At 36.9% G+C, this 17,133-nt stretch overlaps 1 protein-coding gene across 1 annotated transcript; it reads left to right on the forward strand.

Annotated features, from left to right (window-relative positions):
- The first annotated feature begins 7,658 nt into the window (after positions 1–7,658).
- Positions 7,659–12,019, forward strand: manbal (mannosidase beta like). Its single transcript, XM_053636460.1, has 3 exons — positions 7,659–7,751; positions 8,038–8,196; positions 11,581–12,019. The coding sequence occupies exons 2-3, from the start codon at positions 8,047–8,049 to the stop codon at positions 11,692–11,694; spliced, it is 264 nt and encodes an 87-aa protein (XP_053492435.1). The 5' UTR covers positions 7,659–7,751; positions 8,038–8,046; the 3' UTR covers positions 11,695–12,019.
- The last annotated feature ends 5,114 nt before the right edge of the window (positions 12,020–17,133 follow it).

The following is a 17,133-nucleotide window of genomic DNA, read 5'->3' on the forward strand; positions in this document are numbered from 1 at the left end:
CACTCTTTACAACCATGATAAGCAGAAAAGCACACTGGGATGCACAAAACATTGAACCTTGAGGTGGATAGGCTCCAACAGCAGAAGACCACATCAGGTTCCACTCCTGTCCGCCAAGAACAGGAATCTGAGGCTATCATGGTCACAGACGCAACAAAACTGGACAGCTGAAGATTAGAAAAAAAATCCACGGATCTTTTTCCAGTTTTCACCTGTCCAGTTCAGTGAGTCTGTGCCCATGAGAGCCTCAGTTTGTTGTTCTTCACTGTTATAGCTCATTCACCTTAAGGGTTGTTGTGTGTTCTGAGAGGCTTTTCTGCTCACTGTGGAGAGTCCTTATTTGAGTTACTATAGATCTCAGTCATCATCAGTGTGTTTCAGCCTGCAGACCCTCGGCTCACAGCATGTTTTTTGTTTTTCACACCATTCTGTGTAAACACTAGAGACTGTGTAAACACTAGAGACTGCTGTGTGTGACAGGAGATCAGCAGTTTGGCAATATAGTGTATACATGGTCATTACCTTCACTACCTATATTTGTCTTACAAACAAATTTCAACCATAAGCCTCTATTAATAGATATTCATTATATATACAGTCAGGTCCATAAGTATTTGGACAGTGACAGTTTTTGTCATTTTGCCTCTGTACACACCACAATGGATCTGAAATGAAGTCATCAAGATATGACTAAAGTGTAGACTTTCAGCTTTAATTCAGTGGGTTTATGAAAAATATTGCATTACAATACAGCCATTTTTGACAGAGCCCCTCCATTTTCACAGGCTCAAAAGTAATCATAAATAGTAAGATTATTTTTAATACTTGGATGCAAAAGACTGCCTGATGTCTAGAACCCATGGAACATCACCAAATGCTGAGTTTCCTGTGCTGAGATGCTTTGCCAGGCCTTTACTACAGCTGCCTTCAGTTGCTGCTTGTTTGTGGGTCTTTTTTCCTTCAGTTTTGTCTTCATTAAGTGAAAAGCTTGCTCAATTGGGTTGAGGTCATCAGGTATTTAAGAACATTTCATTTCTTTGTCTTACGGAAGCCCTTGGGTTGCTCTTGTGATATGTTTTTGGCCATTATCCATCTGTACTGTGAAGTGCCTTCCTGTCAGTTTTGCAGCATTTGACAGAATCTGAGCAGAAAGTATAGCTCTGTACACGTCAGAATTCATCCTGCTATTTCTATCAGCAGTCACATCATCAATAAACATCAGTGACCCAGTTCTCCTGGGAGCCATACATTCCCATGCCATAACACTGTCTCCACGTGTTTCACAGATGATGCGGTATGTTTTGGATCATGGGCCTTTCTTTCCTTCTTCATACTCTCCAACAAGGAAAGAATTCTGTGATAATTCACTTTAGTTCTCTTCACTTCAGTTTTATTTGGTATAGCGCTTTTAACAATGGGCATTGTCCCAAAGCAGCTTTACAGAATTATATAAATCCAGGATATAGATTTTAAATGTATGAATGTATTCCTAATGAGCAAGCCAGAGGCAGTGGTGGTGAGGAAAAAACTCCCTGAGACGATATGAGGAAGAAACCTTGAGAGGAAGCAGACTCAAAAGGGAACCCATCCTCATCTAGGTAACACTGGATAGTGCGATTATAAATAAATCCCTTCTATAAATGTACTAATACTACGTGGTCAAATAGTGCAGTTGTGTAACCAGGAAAATTCATTACAGTTTTTACATGAAGTCTGCTTTGTTGAACTTCTCCACTGTTCACTGATGGAGACTTGAGTGCAAAACTGTTTGTGGCAATTGTAGTTCTACACCATCATAGCATAATTGTTCATATAAATTGAGGTCCAAAGCCATCTTATTGTTTTCAAGTGGTACCATCCTCAGTAATCTCTATGAACTTTAGGCTGCACCACGTGGGGGCATCCTCAGTAGCATGTGACTTCCAGTTGATGAGAACTCCAACCAGAAGTAGGGCATCAGGAGGGATCGGGCAGATCAGGAGAGCAAAAGGGATCAGGATCATGAAGAAATTAAGGACTCTTGCAGCTGCATTCTGGACCAACTGGAGCTTGTTTATGCTCCTACTGGAACAACCAGACAGTAAAGTATTACAATAATCTAGTCTAGAGGTGACGAAAGCATGAACTAATTTTTCTGCATCGTGAAGTGACATTATATTTTTTATATTAGCAATATTTCTGAGATGAAAGAAGGCTGTCCTAGTAATATTATCTACATGAGAGTCAAATGAAAGCCTGGAGTCAATAATCACACCAAGGTCTTTTACAGTTGCACATGATGTAACAGAAAGGCCATCCAGAGTTACTATGTAATCAGAAAGCTTACTTCTAGCTACACGTGGTCCTAGTACAAGTACTTCTGTCTTTTCAGAATTAAGTAAAAGGATTAAGTAAAAAGTTAATAAGCATCCAGTGTCTAATGTCCTTTACACATTCCTCAACATCATCTTGCTTTGCTGAAACATACAGCTGTGTCTCATAGGCATAACAGTGGAAGCTAATTCCATGTTTATGAATAATTTCACCCAGAGGTAGCATATATAAAGTAAAAAGCAGTGGGCCTAAAACAGAACCTTGAGGAACCAAACCTTACCTCAGTATGCGTAGAGAAATCACCATTTACATCTATGAACTGATAGCAATCTGTCAAATAAAACCTGAGCCAGGAGAGGACCGTTCCCTTAATGCCAACAACATTTTCTAGTCTACCAAGGAGAATAGTATGATCAGTTGTATCAAAAGCTGCACTAAGGTCAAGCAACACAAGCATGGAGACACAACCCTGATCAGAGGCCAGTAGTGGGTCATTTACCACTTTAACCAGCGCTGTCACTGTGCTACGATGAGGCCTAAATCCTGACTGATACATTTCACGGATATTATTCCTGTGTAGGTATGAGCATAGCTGCTGTGCTACAACTTTTTCTAATATCTTGGAGATAAAAGGGTGATTTGATATTGGCCTATAGCTGGACAGTTGACAGGGGTCGAGGTCAGGTTTTTTAATCAGGGTTTTGATAACTGCTAGTTTAAATGATTTAGGTACATCGCCAGTGCTAAGGGAAGAATTGATTATTTTTAGAAGGGGTTTGATTACTTCTGGAATAATGAGTTTAAAGAACCATGTAGGTAAGAGTGTACATTCATATACATAGTATACTTTCTAATTGTCAACGGGCTGTCTTCTGTGGTCTTCTTGCCTTTGGGTGTTGCTGAACTCGCCAGTGCATTCCTTCTTTTTAAGAATGTACCAAAATTGTTGATTTGGCAACTAATAAGTTTCTGCTATCTCTCTGATAGGTCTGTTTTGTTTTTTTCAGCCTAATGATGGCCTCCTTCACTTGCGTTGACACCTCTTTGGACCACATATCGAGAGTTCCCATGAATCACTATCCAATGCAAATTCCACGCTTGGAATCAACTCCAGACCTTTTAGCTCCATAATCCATCATGAAGTAACAAGGAAACAGGCCACAACTGGCCATGAATCTGTTCAACCCCTTGAATTAAAGCTGGAAGTCTACACTTCAATCACATCTTGATTACTTCATTTCAGATCCATTGTGGTGGTGTACAGAGGCAAAATTATTAAAATTGTGTCACTGTCCAAATACTTATGGACCTGACTGTATTTAATCTACAAAATATCACAATCATATTATGATTTTTTAGCAACTTTATGACTGCAACCCATAATCACTACACACTGGGTATCTTTTCTGATGGTGTTCTGCCAGTCGGGCGGCTCTGGCTCAGGTGGCACAGTGGGTTGTTCGCTAATCATAGGGTTTGATTCCGGGCCCACATGCCTCCACAAAAGACATTTTCTTTGGGCAAGACGCTGAACCCCATGTTGCCCCTGATGGCAGGCTAGTGACTTGCATGGCAGCTCTGCTGTCAATGGTGTGTGTGTGTGTGTGTGTAATGTTACATGTTTATTTCATGTGTATATAGTCAACCGTAAAGGATGAGCCATTACAGAAACCATTCTTGTTAAAGCATCAGAGTTCTGTCATTTTGGTGACCAAAATAAATATGCCTACTTACTGCTTAGTTATTTCTTGGCCAGTTGTGTACCATTAGTTATCGCACAAGAGAGCAATCAAAATACCAAGCTACATTTCACTTACTGAAGACAAAACCGCAGACATAAAAGCCCCTGAAACAGGCAGGAACTTAAATTGCTACATTAAATGGTCTGCACTTATATAGCGCCTTTTAACCTTAGTGGCTCTACAAAGTGCTTTATGCTGTGTCTCATTCACCTATTCACACACACATACACACACACACACACACACACACACACAAAGCATGAGACAAGTGTCTAGCAGACAGAAACAAGGTAAGGCGTTAGATCTCTGACATTTACAGATGAACATTTTTATCATCAACATGTTTAAACAGCGCCCCCATGATGTATCAAACATTTTTATTGCACCAGACATATTAGCCTAAATGATCAGACTCAGACTGGGTTGCAGCACAGTTTAGAGCTAATTGAGAATCTGGTGCTCTGATTTTTATAGTATTTCAGCTTGGGTTGCACCACTTACAGAACATGTAATGGCTTAACAAATCAGTGACTACAGTCCTAACTTTTAATTAAAATGTTCACCTTGGGATGAATTCTTATTATCAACCATGATGGATTCTGTCTTGAAACCAAAAAGATACTGTTTCCCTTCTCTTCAGAGTGAAGACTACCATAAATGCTTATTTTGATGAACTTTTTATTGCTTGTTTGCTGCAAATCCATCTTATATGTCCTGTCATACAGGAAATGTAAACCACTTCAGCTGCAAGAACCAAATTTCTGAGGTCCAAGTGTAGATGCCTGAAACGGAAATGTATTTTTTAAATACAAGAATGCTATGAAGAATCTAAAATTGTGAAATCGTTTTCATTTGTTTAAGACTTTTCTTCGCCACCGTATAATCCTACTACACATTGTGGAGAACCATTTGAAGTTAAGCTATTAAGATTACTGTACTAACAAAAAAAATAGGATTAGATTATGATTAATGGATTAATAGATAAACATTTTCACCCAGTCCCACACACAGTTTTTAAATCCTAATTTTAAAAAATCCAGTGGGCATGCTAGATGCACTTACGCGCCTATACACCAGGGGGCGATGTGTCACTTTTATTACACAAACGCTTAAAGTGCAACTAAAGAGCAAGAACGGTGTAACGAAAATAATTGACTCCGTGAGCCGGTGACGCGAGATTCTCGTGGGCTCACATGTAACGTTCAAATTTGACTTGGGAGGTTGATTACGGATCACCTCTCGATGTGTAGCCTCAAAATACTCAAATTTAACCAGTAGCGAGTATAGAATATACTGATAAAGTGTCATCAATATGTGTGACTAACATTTAGATATGTTAATAAAGTACAATCAATATGTATAACCAACATTTAGAATTATTACTTAGAAGCATAATCTAATCATCAATATTAGTTAACAAGCATAATCTATATGTATAATCAACATTTAGAAGCATAATCTATATGTATAACCAACATTTAGAAGCATAATCTATATGTCTAACCAACATTTAGAAGCATAATCTATATGCATAACCAACATTTAGAAGCATAATCTATATGTATAATCAACATTTAGAAGCATAATCTATATGTATAACCAACATTTAGAAGCATAATCTATATGCATAACCAAAATTATGAGCATAATCTATATGCATAACCAACATTTAGAAGCATAATCTATATGTATAATCAACATTTAGAAGCATAATCTATATGTATAACCAACATTTAGAAGCATAATCTATATGCATAACCAAAATTATGAGCATAATCTATATGTATAACCAACATTTAGAAGCATAATCTAATCATCAATATTAGTTTGCAAGCATAATCTATATGCATAACCAACATTTAGTAGCATAATCTATATGTATAATCAACATTTAGAAGCATAATCTATATGTATAATCAACATTTAGAAGCATAATCTATATATATAACCAACATTTAGAAGCATAATCTATATGCATAACCAACATTTAGAAGCATAATCTATATGTATAACCAACATTTAGAAGCATAATCCATATGTATAATCAACATTTAGAAGCATAATCTAATCATCAATATTAGTTTGCAAGCATAATCTATATGCATAACCAACATTTAGAAGCATAATCTATATGTACAATCAACATTTAGAAGCATAATCTATATGTATAATCCACATTTAGAAGCATAATCTAAAACTATAAGAACACTTTTTAATCAAGTTACATTCTAAGTGTGTAAATTGTGTTAGAAGAACCTTGTGTTTTCTCTAAAGCAGCTTTACTCTATGGTAATACATTAGCAATTAGACATTCACCAGAACTGTGTTTCCAATCAAAGCCCTTTAAGCTTGCAAACCAGTGTCAGAATAACAGCTAACACTTCCAGGAGGAAGGGTACCAGACTGGGACTAAAGCCAAAAAATCATTAAGGTATAAGGGTGAATTATGGGTCAAAGTGAAAAACCCTGTCCTGATAAAACATTTAAGAAAATTCAACGCAAGGCGCATGCACTGCAAAAGATTACCTTGTCCCAATAAAGCCTTTAAGAAAATCCAATTGACAACACATGTGCCACAAATGTAAGCTATCATATAAATATGAATAATTAATTAAGGTAATGGAGATAGGTTTGTTTCTAGAAAGAAGAGATCATTTTACTGCTTCAGAAAAGTATATAAAGATATGTCTGTGTTTGTATAATTCAGACTTTCTGCAGACTGTCTCATTTTATTGTTTCAATAAAGTTTGATTCTTTTTTGACAAAGCCTCTGTCTCTAAAGTTTTTTTTTTTAACTTAGGCTGGAAAGATTGTTTCCATGACACGAGAAGGCGACACTCCTATTTTCAGTCAAGTAGTTTGTAGCTAAACTATTTTATGGTGAAAGGCTATAGTTGTCATAACCGTTTTCTTCTTCTTCTTCTTCTTCTTCTTCTTCTTCTTCTCCTTCTTCTTCTTTTTCTTGTAGGCAATAACCTTAACATTGTTGTGTAATTCAATCAAAATGCTTCCACAGAAACCTCTTTTCACCATCTAAGTTGTTTGGTTAGTGTGTGTTTGTGATCAGTTATCAGGATAAATATTCGACTATCGCAAACTTTGATAGGTTTCTAAAAAATATAATAATAATAATAATAATAATAATTATAATAATAATAATAATAATAATAATAATAATAATAATTGGCAGCCTGTCCAGGGTGTACCCTGCCTTGTGCCCGATGCTCCCTGGGATAGGCTCCAGGTTCCCCCGTGACCCTGAAGAGGATAAGCGGTATAGAAGATGGATGGATGGATGGATAATAATAATAATTAGTAATAAAAATGCTAATAATGATGATAATAATCATCATCTTCATAATCACAATAATAATCAATAAGTAATAATGAAAATGCTAATAATGCTAATAATAATAATAATTAATAATAATAATAATGATACTACTACTACTACTACTACTAGTAATAATAATAATAATAATAATAATAATAATAATAATAATAATAATAATAACCCAACCGAAATTTTTCTGCGATATCGCTCGTTCGAATATGGCGCATGCGCAAACTTGTGCGCATGCGCGTTTGTGCGAAAGTCAACTTTCACAACAGTCATCTATTTCTGTTACACCGGATGTTAGACCTTTAATACGCTATACAGAAGTGTGTTGGATACAAATTATTTCCTTTAAGAGAGTAAGTGATAAGACGTGTGTGTTTTGTGTTTGTTGTCATATGTAAATGATAGTAATGATATAAATGATTGCACTTTTACTGCTGATTAGATAGGACTGGGTCAGTCGCCACAGTGTACAGTACTGAGTAGTCGGTTAGGGAGCCTAACTAATAGGGTACTTGGTTGTATGCTGTTGTGGTACTGTATAGCGCAAAGCTGTGCGGGTTTGGACGCAGCCTCAGACTGTAGAGTTGTGCTTGTGCGTATAAACATGTTGTTGTTTTATTTTGTCTTGTTTATGCGCAGATCAACGCCATGTCTGGGGATTTGGATCTGTCGCCGCCGGAAGTTCCGGAACCCACCTTTTTCGAGAGTGTTTTACGCTATGGCCTCTTTCTTGGAGCAATTTTCCAACTCGTCTGCATTTTAGCCATAATCATTCCCAGCTCCAAGAGCCACGAACAGGTAACACCTACAGACTATAGGTTTAATTACAGCAACTTCAAGCTACACATACCAAAGACTACTCCTACTGTACATCCTTCCAGCGCGCGCGCACGCACACACACACCCAAAAGGCATTAATCATACTGTTGATTAGTTTTAGTAGTACACGTGATTAACTATTGATTGGCATTTAACTCTCAGGTAGATAAATGCATATTTGACATATTAGAATTTTCTATATTTCTGCGTAAATATGACTTAAAACATCATTAGATTTTCACACAAATCCTAAAAGTAGATAAAGATAACCCAACTAAACAAATGAGACATAAATATTTATACTTGGTGATATGTTTATTGAGGAAAATGATCCAATATTACATATCTGTGAGTGGCAAAAGTGTGTGAGCCTTTAGGATTGGCAGTTGTGAAATTATAGTCAGGTGTCATGGTTTCAATCAACGTTATGGCAGGTGTGAGCGAGTGCTCTGTTTTATTTAAAGAACAGGAATCTGTCAGAGTCTGATCTTCACAGCACATGTTTGTGGAAGTGTTTCATGGCACGAACAAAAGAGATTTCTGAGGACCTCAGAAAAAGAGAGTTGTTGATGTTTATCAGGCTGGAAAAGGTTACAAAACCATCTCTAAAGAGTTTGGACTCCAACAATCCACAGACAGACAGATTGTGTACAAATGGAGGAAATTCAAGACCATTGTTACCCTTCCCAGGAGTGGTCGACCAACAAAGATCACTCCAAGAGCAAGGTGTGTAATAGTCCATGAGGTCACCAAGGAACCCAGGGTAACTTCTAAGCAACTACAGACTTCTCTCATATTGGATAATGTTAATGTTCATATAACCATCAGGAGAACACTGAACAACAATGGTGTTAATGGTAGGAAGTCAATGCTCTCCAAAAAGAACATTGCTGCCCTTCTGCAGTTTGCTAAAGATCATGTGGACAAGTCAGAACGTTATTGGAAAATATTTTGTGGAGGGATGAGACCAAAATAGAATTTTTGGTTTACATGAGAAGCGGTATGTTTGGAGAAAAGAAAACACTGTATTCCAGCATAAGAACCTTATCCCATCTGTGAAACATGGTGATGGTAGTATCATGGTTTGGGACTGTTTTGCTGCATCTGGGCCAGGACGGCTTTCCATCATTGATGGAACAATAAATTTTGAATTATACCACTGAATACTAAAGGAAAATGTCAGGACATCTGTCTGTGATCTGACTCACATGAGCAAGTGGATCATGCAGCAAGACAACAACCCTAAGCACAGAAGTCATTCTAGCAAAGAATGGTTACAGACAAATAAAGTTAATGTCCTGACCTTAACGCAATAGAAATGTTGTGGAACGACCTGAAGCAAGCAGTTCATGTGAGGAAACACACCAACATCCCAGAGATGAAGTTGTTCTGTACTGAGGAATGGCCTTCAATTCCTCCAAGCCGATGTGCAGGACTGATCAACAGTTACCAGAAACATTTAGTTGCAGTTATTGCTGCACAAGAGGGTCACACCAGATACTGAAAGCAAAGGTTCACATACTTTTGCCACTCATTCATGTGGATCATTTTACTCAATAAATAAATGCCCCGTATAATATTTTTGTCTCATTTGTTTAATTGGGTTCCCTTCATCTATGTGTAGGATTTGTGTGAAAATCTGATGATGTTTTAGGTCATATTTATGCAGATATATATATATATATATATATATATATATATATATATATATATATATATATATACATACATACATACATACATACATTCTAAAGGGTTGACAATCTTTCAAGTACCACTGCATTCTGTGATTCATCATAATCATCTGCATATCCAGGGTTTTCCTTACCATAGAAAGGCTTAAGCGCAGTGTTTTTGTGGGGAACCTTAATCTGAATGAACATAAAAAGGCATTTATTTTCATTCAGTCTCAAACATTTGAGATTTATTTGGTGAAATGAATAGACTTTTGAGTATAAGTACGATAAGTGTTGCCAGCTTTCTTTCACATATATGGTAAGGATTAGGGTCGAAGACAACATGAAAAACTGGATCCCAGACGGCACCTAAGCCCTCTGAAAACCTAGGGAAAACCCTGAAATCAAATTACAAATTAGGGTATATGAACGTTGGGGACATTGGTGGTTTAGAGGTTAGTATGTTTGCCTCACACCTCTGGGGTTTGGGGTCTGAATCCCGCCTGTGAGTGCAGAGTTTGCATGTTCTCCTGGTTCATCTGAGGTTTCCTCTGGGAACTTCAGTTTCCTCCCCCAGTCCGAAGACTTGTGCTGTAGGCTGATTGGCATTTCCAAATTGTCCGTAATGCGTGAATTGCTGCGTGCGTGATTGTGCCCTGTGATTGATTGCCACCCTGACAGGAAATAATAATGATAATAATGATAGTCTTTATTGGTCACATATACGGTAGAGCACAGTGAAATTGTTTTCTTCGCATACCCCAGCCTGTCAGGATGTTGGGGTCAGAGCACAGGGTCAGCCATGATGCAGTGCCCCTGGAGCAGAGAGGGGTAAGGGCCTTGCTCAAGGGCCCAACAGTGGCAGCTTGGCAGTGCTGGGGCTTGAACCCCCTTCTGATCAGTAACCCAGAGCCTTAACCGCCAAGCCACCACTGCTCCCAATGCGATGGACATGTGGTATCCATATGGATATGTGGATCAGGAAATGCAATGAACAAGGAATATTTTCTGAGGACACTTAAAATAGAAGGGATTAAAATAAAGTAATCAGGCAATAGAGATGAAGGAAACTCTTTCAGATGGAACAACTCACTTTTACTAATTGTAAATATATCCAAGAAGACAGTTTAAAACAAAGAACAAAGTGCGGGGGTGGGACAGAACAGTGACCGGTGATTGGTCATTGGGAACAAAGGTCATCAGTGATTGGTTGAAGGGAACATCAGCTCAAGCAAATACAAATCTTTACACTCGGGTCGAGAGTCAACTGAACCTGCTTTCTCAACTAGTATAGCCAGCAGCTGTGATGTGAGCTGGATAATCGTATCAGGAGCAGGACAGTCACTGATGTCTGCTCAAAAAGTCGCTATATTTGTCCCTAGACTCTTTTTTTGAGGTAAAGTCACAAAAGGGGTCTAAATCTAGCTTCTAAGTCTCTAGTAGCCTAGTTTAAACTACCGATTATAGTGCACCTCCTAGTTGTTATCTGTGTGTATATATCTTTTTACAACACATTACCTGTTCAATCTGAATAATGTATTAAATGTACCTATTATATTATGATGTACCTATTAAAGACAATTGTGGGGGTTTTTTTGGCCAAATATTATTAATACTACAGTACAATTTGAAAAACTAATCTAGGTTAGTTTGATTTTGCACTAAAATGGTCTCCATTTGATTACAGGAAGAGACTTCAGAGCCAGCCGAGCCGAAATCCTCTGAGCCGAGCAGAAAGCCCAAGGCACCTGCACAGCAAATCCGGCAAAAACTAAAAAAGGAGAGCAAGAAGAAAAGATAAGACTGTCTGTGAATGAGTGTGTGAGCAAATATGAAAGTTTGGTTCTGTTTTATGACAGAAAACCCAACTGAAGGAACTCTAAAGTGGGGAAACTTTCACCATGGACCATCCGAACTAAAACACTAAACTTATATTGCAATTGCATAGAGTTTGTTTAATGCAACAGTGATCTACAACAGTGATTATTTTTACATACATACTTCACTCATTTTCTAGGTTACTGTCATAAAGCTGGTGGTTAAAACTTTCATTTGTATTGGCATTTTAATCAGTCATTTTTGTACGTCTGTTATATCTCTGTAATAAACTGGACTGTTTTGGACCATTCTGGTTACCCTCCTATAATCTGATCATTACAGAATTCCCCAGGGGTCTGTGTTTATTTTTATTACAGAGTTTTAAGAACTGTTAGCTGGTTTGACTGGTCACTTGAATTGAAAGCTTCAATAGTTCAGAAACAACTAAGCCTATAAATAACATAATCTTGGACTGATTGTGTTCTTTCAGTGGAAAGTTTGGGAACAAAACACTCGGCTGGTGTAAATTTATCTCTTCTTTTCTGCCTGTGACTTACTTTCTCACTCCACAGTCCACTGGCTGCCTTTTAGCCAGGATGCAGATTTAATTGAGATTATTTGCGCATTTAAAAGGGAATATGCATTATACCTAATAAAAATATAATCAGTATCAGGTCTAATGTTGGCTATAATATTAATATTTTATCATATTTGCAATCGCTTTGGAGTTAATGGTTTTAATGTTTGAATATTTGCTTTGATCTTCAGTCTTAGAAAGAAGATTCGGTAATGTGTTACAATAACAGTACATAAATAATCATGCACTAATACTGTAAAAAAATTGTGAGAGACTAATAAAAATCTTGAATGAATACTTACTTAAAAATGAACTAATGATGAGTTTGAATGAACAAATGTTAATACCTGTTACTACATTAACTAACAAACATGTACTAATATGTACTTAAAGTGGTCATTAGTGCCCCCCACTAATATTGGCACCCTTGGTAAATATGAGCAAAGAAGGCTGTGAAAAAATGTCTTTATTGGTTAAACTTCTGATCTTTTGTTCAAAAAATTTATTAAGAAAATACTCTGCTCTCGTGGATATCACACAATTGCAAACAAAACACAGGTTTATCCAAGAAAAAAGTCTTTGTTAAATATAGGTGTGCAATAATTAACTAATTACATTTACATTTATTCATTTAGCAGACGCTTTTATCCAAAGTAACTTACAAATGAGGAAATACAAGCAAAGAGATATCAAGCAGAGAACAATACAAGCAGTGCTACTATACAAGATCCGTTACTTGAGTTCCAGAAATAGCAAAGTGCGCAGAGTAGAGGTGTAAGTGCCAGAGTAATTATTTTTATTATTTAAAAAATTTTTTATTAAAAATAATCGGGATTATCATTTTGTCCATAATCGTGCAGCCCTAACCATGGGAATGAGGTACTTTTCCATATGGCTATCTCTCTGTGTGCACCAAAACCACCTCTGGTGTTTATTGCCAAAAAGCCCTATTTTGGTTTTATCTGACCATAGAACCCGATCCCATTTGAAGGTCCAGTAGTGTCTGGCAAACTGAAGATGCTTGAGATTGAGAGTTTTTGGATGAGAGTAGAGGCTTTTTTCTTGAAACCCTTCCAAAGTACCTGTGGTGATGTAGGTGACTTCGGATTGTAGTTTTGGAGACTTTCTGACCCCAAGACACAACTAACTTCTGCAATTCTCCACCTGTGATCCTTGGAGATTTTTTGGCCACTCAAACCATCCTCTTCACAGTTTGTTGAGACAATACAGACACACGTCCTCTTCCAGGTTGATTCATAACATTTCCAATTGACTGGAACTTCTTAATTATTGCCCTGATGGTGGAAATGGGCATTTTCAATGCTTTTTTGCTATTTTCTTATTGCTGCACATCACAGTTATATTCATTGGTCTTACCCATTGTTATCAATGACTAAGGGAATTTGGCCTATGTATTACCTCATATTTATACCCCTGTGAAACAGGAAGTCATGTTTGAACAATTTCCTGTTCCTTGTCAAGTATATGGGAATATACTTCATATATATGTTTCTCATATGAATTCATGGGGTGTCAATAATTGTTGCACACTTATATTTATCACAGTTTTTTTTTTTTTTTTATAAACCTGTATTGTGTTTGCTATTGTTTGTTATCCATGAGAGCAGAGTATTTTTGTGAATTTTTAACAATAAAGACAATTTTTCACAGCCTTAATTGTTCATATTTACCAAGGGTGCCAATATTAGTGGAGGCCACTGTAAGTAAGTAAGTATTTATTTAGGTATTCGCGAATGATTATTCATGTACTGTTATTGTAAAGTGTTACCAAAGATTTTTCTAGGTAGTTCTTTGTATGGTTAAAAAATGTATATGAACTTTATAAAAGAGAGAGGTGTGTTCAGTCAGCTTCATAAACCACTGGGAAGTCCTGCAAGAGAGTACAGCAGAGCAGCTCTGAAGATTTTTTTAATGGTTTTCCTCAAAGTAAACCTCTTTTATATGTTAATTTACATAGTGACAAGTGACAAAGTCCTCAGGATATTCTTTTTAAAGCTACAGTCTATGTGTCCCAAAATGTCTGAAGGGCAGCACAACTCATGCAGAATTGCTAATAGAAATTTGTTCTTCCTCGGAGGTAATTAATTACTCCTATTGTTATTGTTAATGAAATACATTAATGAGCAGATTAGTATTTATATAATACAGATAATTTTATTTGCATTCAATGTACAATCATAAATACATATTCAAAAATGGGCACTCATCGTAAGCATTGCAAAATAACATCTGTGAAATAAGATATCAGGGTTAAAATTTCAACTGAATGATATTTTATAGTTGTACTTTCTCTTAGTTAAGAAGTCCATTAAAACAGAATGGCAATTGTAGAAAATAACTACTAACTAAAAGAGCATTATGGCATAAAATTCGTGTAATATTATTTGTCATGGTTTTGTAGTATTCTGTAGCATGGAATTGCACCTCAATTTTGTATCACTGTCTCTTTTATGTCCATCAATATTTCTGTCAACACCCAGGATGCATTACACATATACATGACATACAATTAACAGGAAATCTCTTGGCGAGCACCTGATCCTGAGTGGTAGCTAGCATTAGTCGTATAGTGCTTATACCTCGTACTATTCATTTAATTTCACTACTAGCAGAGTGCAGCATACCTGAGAACTAAAGGTGCTGTTTTCCACAACTGTCTAAAAAATAGTTGTTAGCAGCTATAGGAAAAGCTAACATGGCAGAGGAAAATGATGGATATTCACACATACAATGGATATGAAATGTCTACACACCCCTGTTAAAATGTCAGATTTTTTGTGAAATAAAAGGACACTAAGATCAATCATGTCAGATCTTTTCCCACCTTTAATGTGCAATTGCAAAGTATACAAATAAAGTGAAAATCAGAAACCTTTATAGGGGGAAAAAAAAGAAAAATAAAAAAGTTACAATAACCTGGTTGCATGTGTGCACACCCTTAAACTAATACCTTGTTGAAGCACCTTTTGATTTTATTACACCACTCAGGCTTTTTGGGTAAGAGTCTATCAGCATGGCACATCTTGACTTGGTAATATTTTCCCCACTCTTTCTTGCGAAAACATTCTCTATCTGTCAAATTGTGAGGGCATCTCCTGTGTACAGCCCCCTTCAGGTTAGCCCACAGATTTTTAGTAGTATTCAGATCTGGGCTCTGGCTAGGCCATTCAAAAACATTGATCTTTTGGTTAATCCATTCCTTTGTTGATTTGGATGTATGCCTTGGGTCATTGTCATGCTGAAAGGTGAAATTCCTTTTCATCTTCAGTTTACTAGCAGATGCCTCAATGTTTGGCACTAAAATTGTCTGGTATTTGTAGCTATTCATGATTCCTCCACCAAGATAATTGCCCCAGTTCTGGCTGAAGAAAAGCAGCCCTAAAGTATGATGCTGCCACCACCATGCTTCAACGTGGGTATGGTGTTCTATTGGTGATGTGCACCCAATATAATTTTCGGAATTATGAAATTATTATACCTTATGAAATTTTCCAACATGGTTTCAGGTGATTTAGTTGAGCCTCCCTAGTAAGTTTTTGTCTTGTTTAGTAAATTTTGGAGGAACATCCTGTTTTTGGTAATGTCACTGTGGTGCTCCATTTTCTCTGTTTGTTGATGATGGCCTTCATGGTACATGGAACATCAAATTTTTTGGAAATTCTTTTATACCCCTCTCCTGATTGATATCTTTCAACAAGTGAGATACCGTACAGACTTTGTAAGCGCTTTGTGGACCGTGGCTTCAGCAGTCAGTTGAAACCAAGAACTTGTCCTACATGAGATTGAGTGTGATTAGTTCATTCTGAACACAGCCACATCCCCAATTATAAAATGGTGTGCACACTTATGCACATTCATGGGTTATTGTTAACTTTTTTACTTTTCCTATTTTTCCCTAAAATGTTTCTGATTGTTTGTCACTTACAGTGCTGTGAAAAAGTATTTGATTTCTTCTGTTTCTGTGTTTCTCATAATGAATAGTTGTAGATCTTCAAAGGAAATACAACAAAAAACAAAGGCAACCTGAGTAAACACAATACAGATTTTATTATTAAATTTTTTTATTGAAGCCAAAAAATTTATCGAACACCTATCACCAATGTGAAAAACTAATTGCCCCCTTAAACTTAAAATCTGCTTGTGCCACCTTTAGTAGCAATAACTGCAACCAAACGCTTCTGATATCTGGAGAGCAGTCTTTCATAGCACTGTGGTGGAATTTTGGCCCACTCTTCTTTGCAGAACTGCTTTAGTTCAGCCACACTAGAGGGTTTTCGAGCATGAACTGCCTGTTTAAAGTCCTGCCACAGCATCTCAATTGTCTCAAGTCAAGACTTTTGACTATTCAGAGGTGGACTTACTACTATGTTTTGGATCATTGTCTTGCTGCATAATCCAGTTGCGCTTGAGTTTCAAATTATGGACTGAAGACTGGACATTCTCCTTTAGGATTTTCTGGTAGACAGCATAATTCATGTTTTCCTAAATTATTGCAAGTTATCCCAGGCCCTGAAGTAGCAAAGCTTCCCCACACCATCACACTCCCACAACCATGTTCTTTTTGTGGAAGTCTGTGTTTGGTTTACACCAGATGTAACGGGACCCCTGTCTTCCAAACAGTTCCACTTTTGACTCATCAGTCCAGAGAACATTCTCAAAAAAGGTTTGAGGATCATCCATGTGTATTTTGGCAAAATTCAGAAGAGCCTTAATGTTAATGTAGCAGTTGCTTTCATGCCATTTTTGCCCAGTGTCTTTTTGATAGTGGAGTCATGAACACTGACCGTTATTGATACAAGAGAGGCCTGTAGGTCCTTTGATGTT

Source organism: Ictalurus furcatus, chromosome 11 (assembly GCF_023375685.1).
Source record: "Ictalurus furcatus strain D&B chromosome 11, Billie_1.0, whole genome shotgun sequence".
Taxonomy (NCBI): domain Eukaryota; kingdom Metazoa; phylum Chordata; class Actinopteri; order Siluriformes; family Ictaluridae; genus Ictalurus; species Ictalurus furcatus.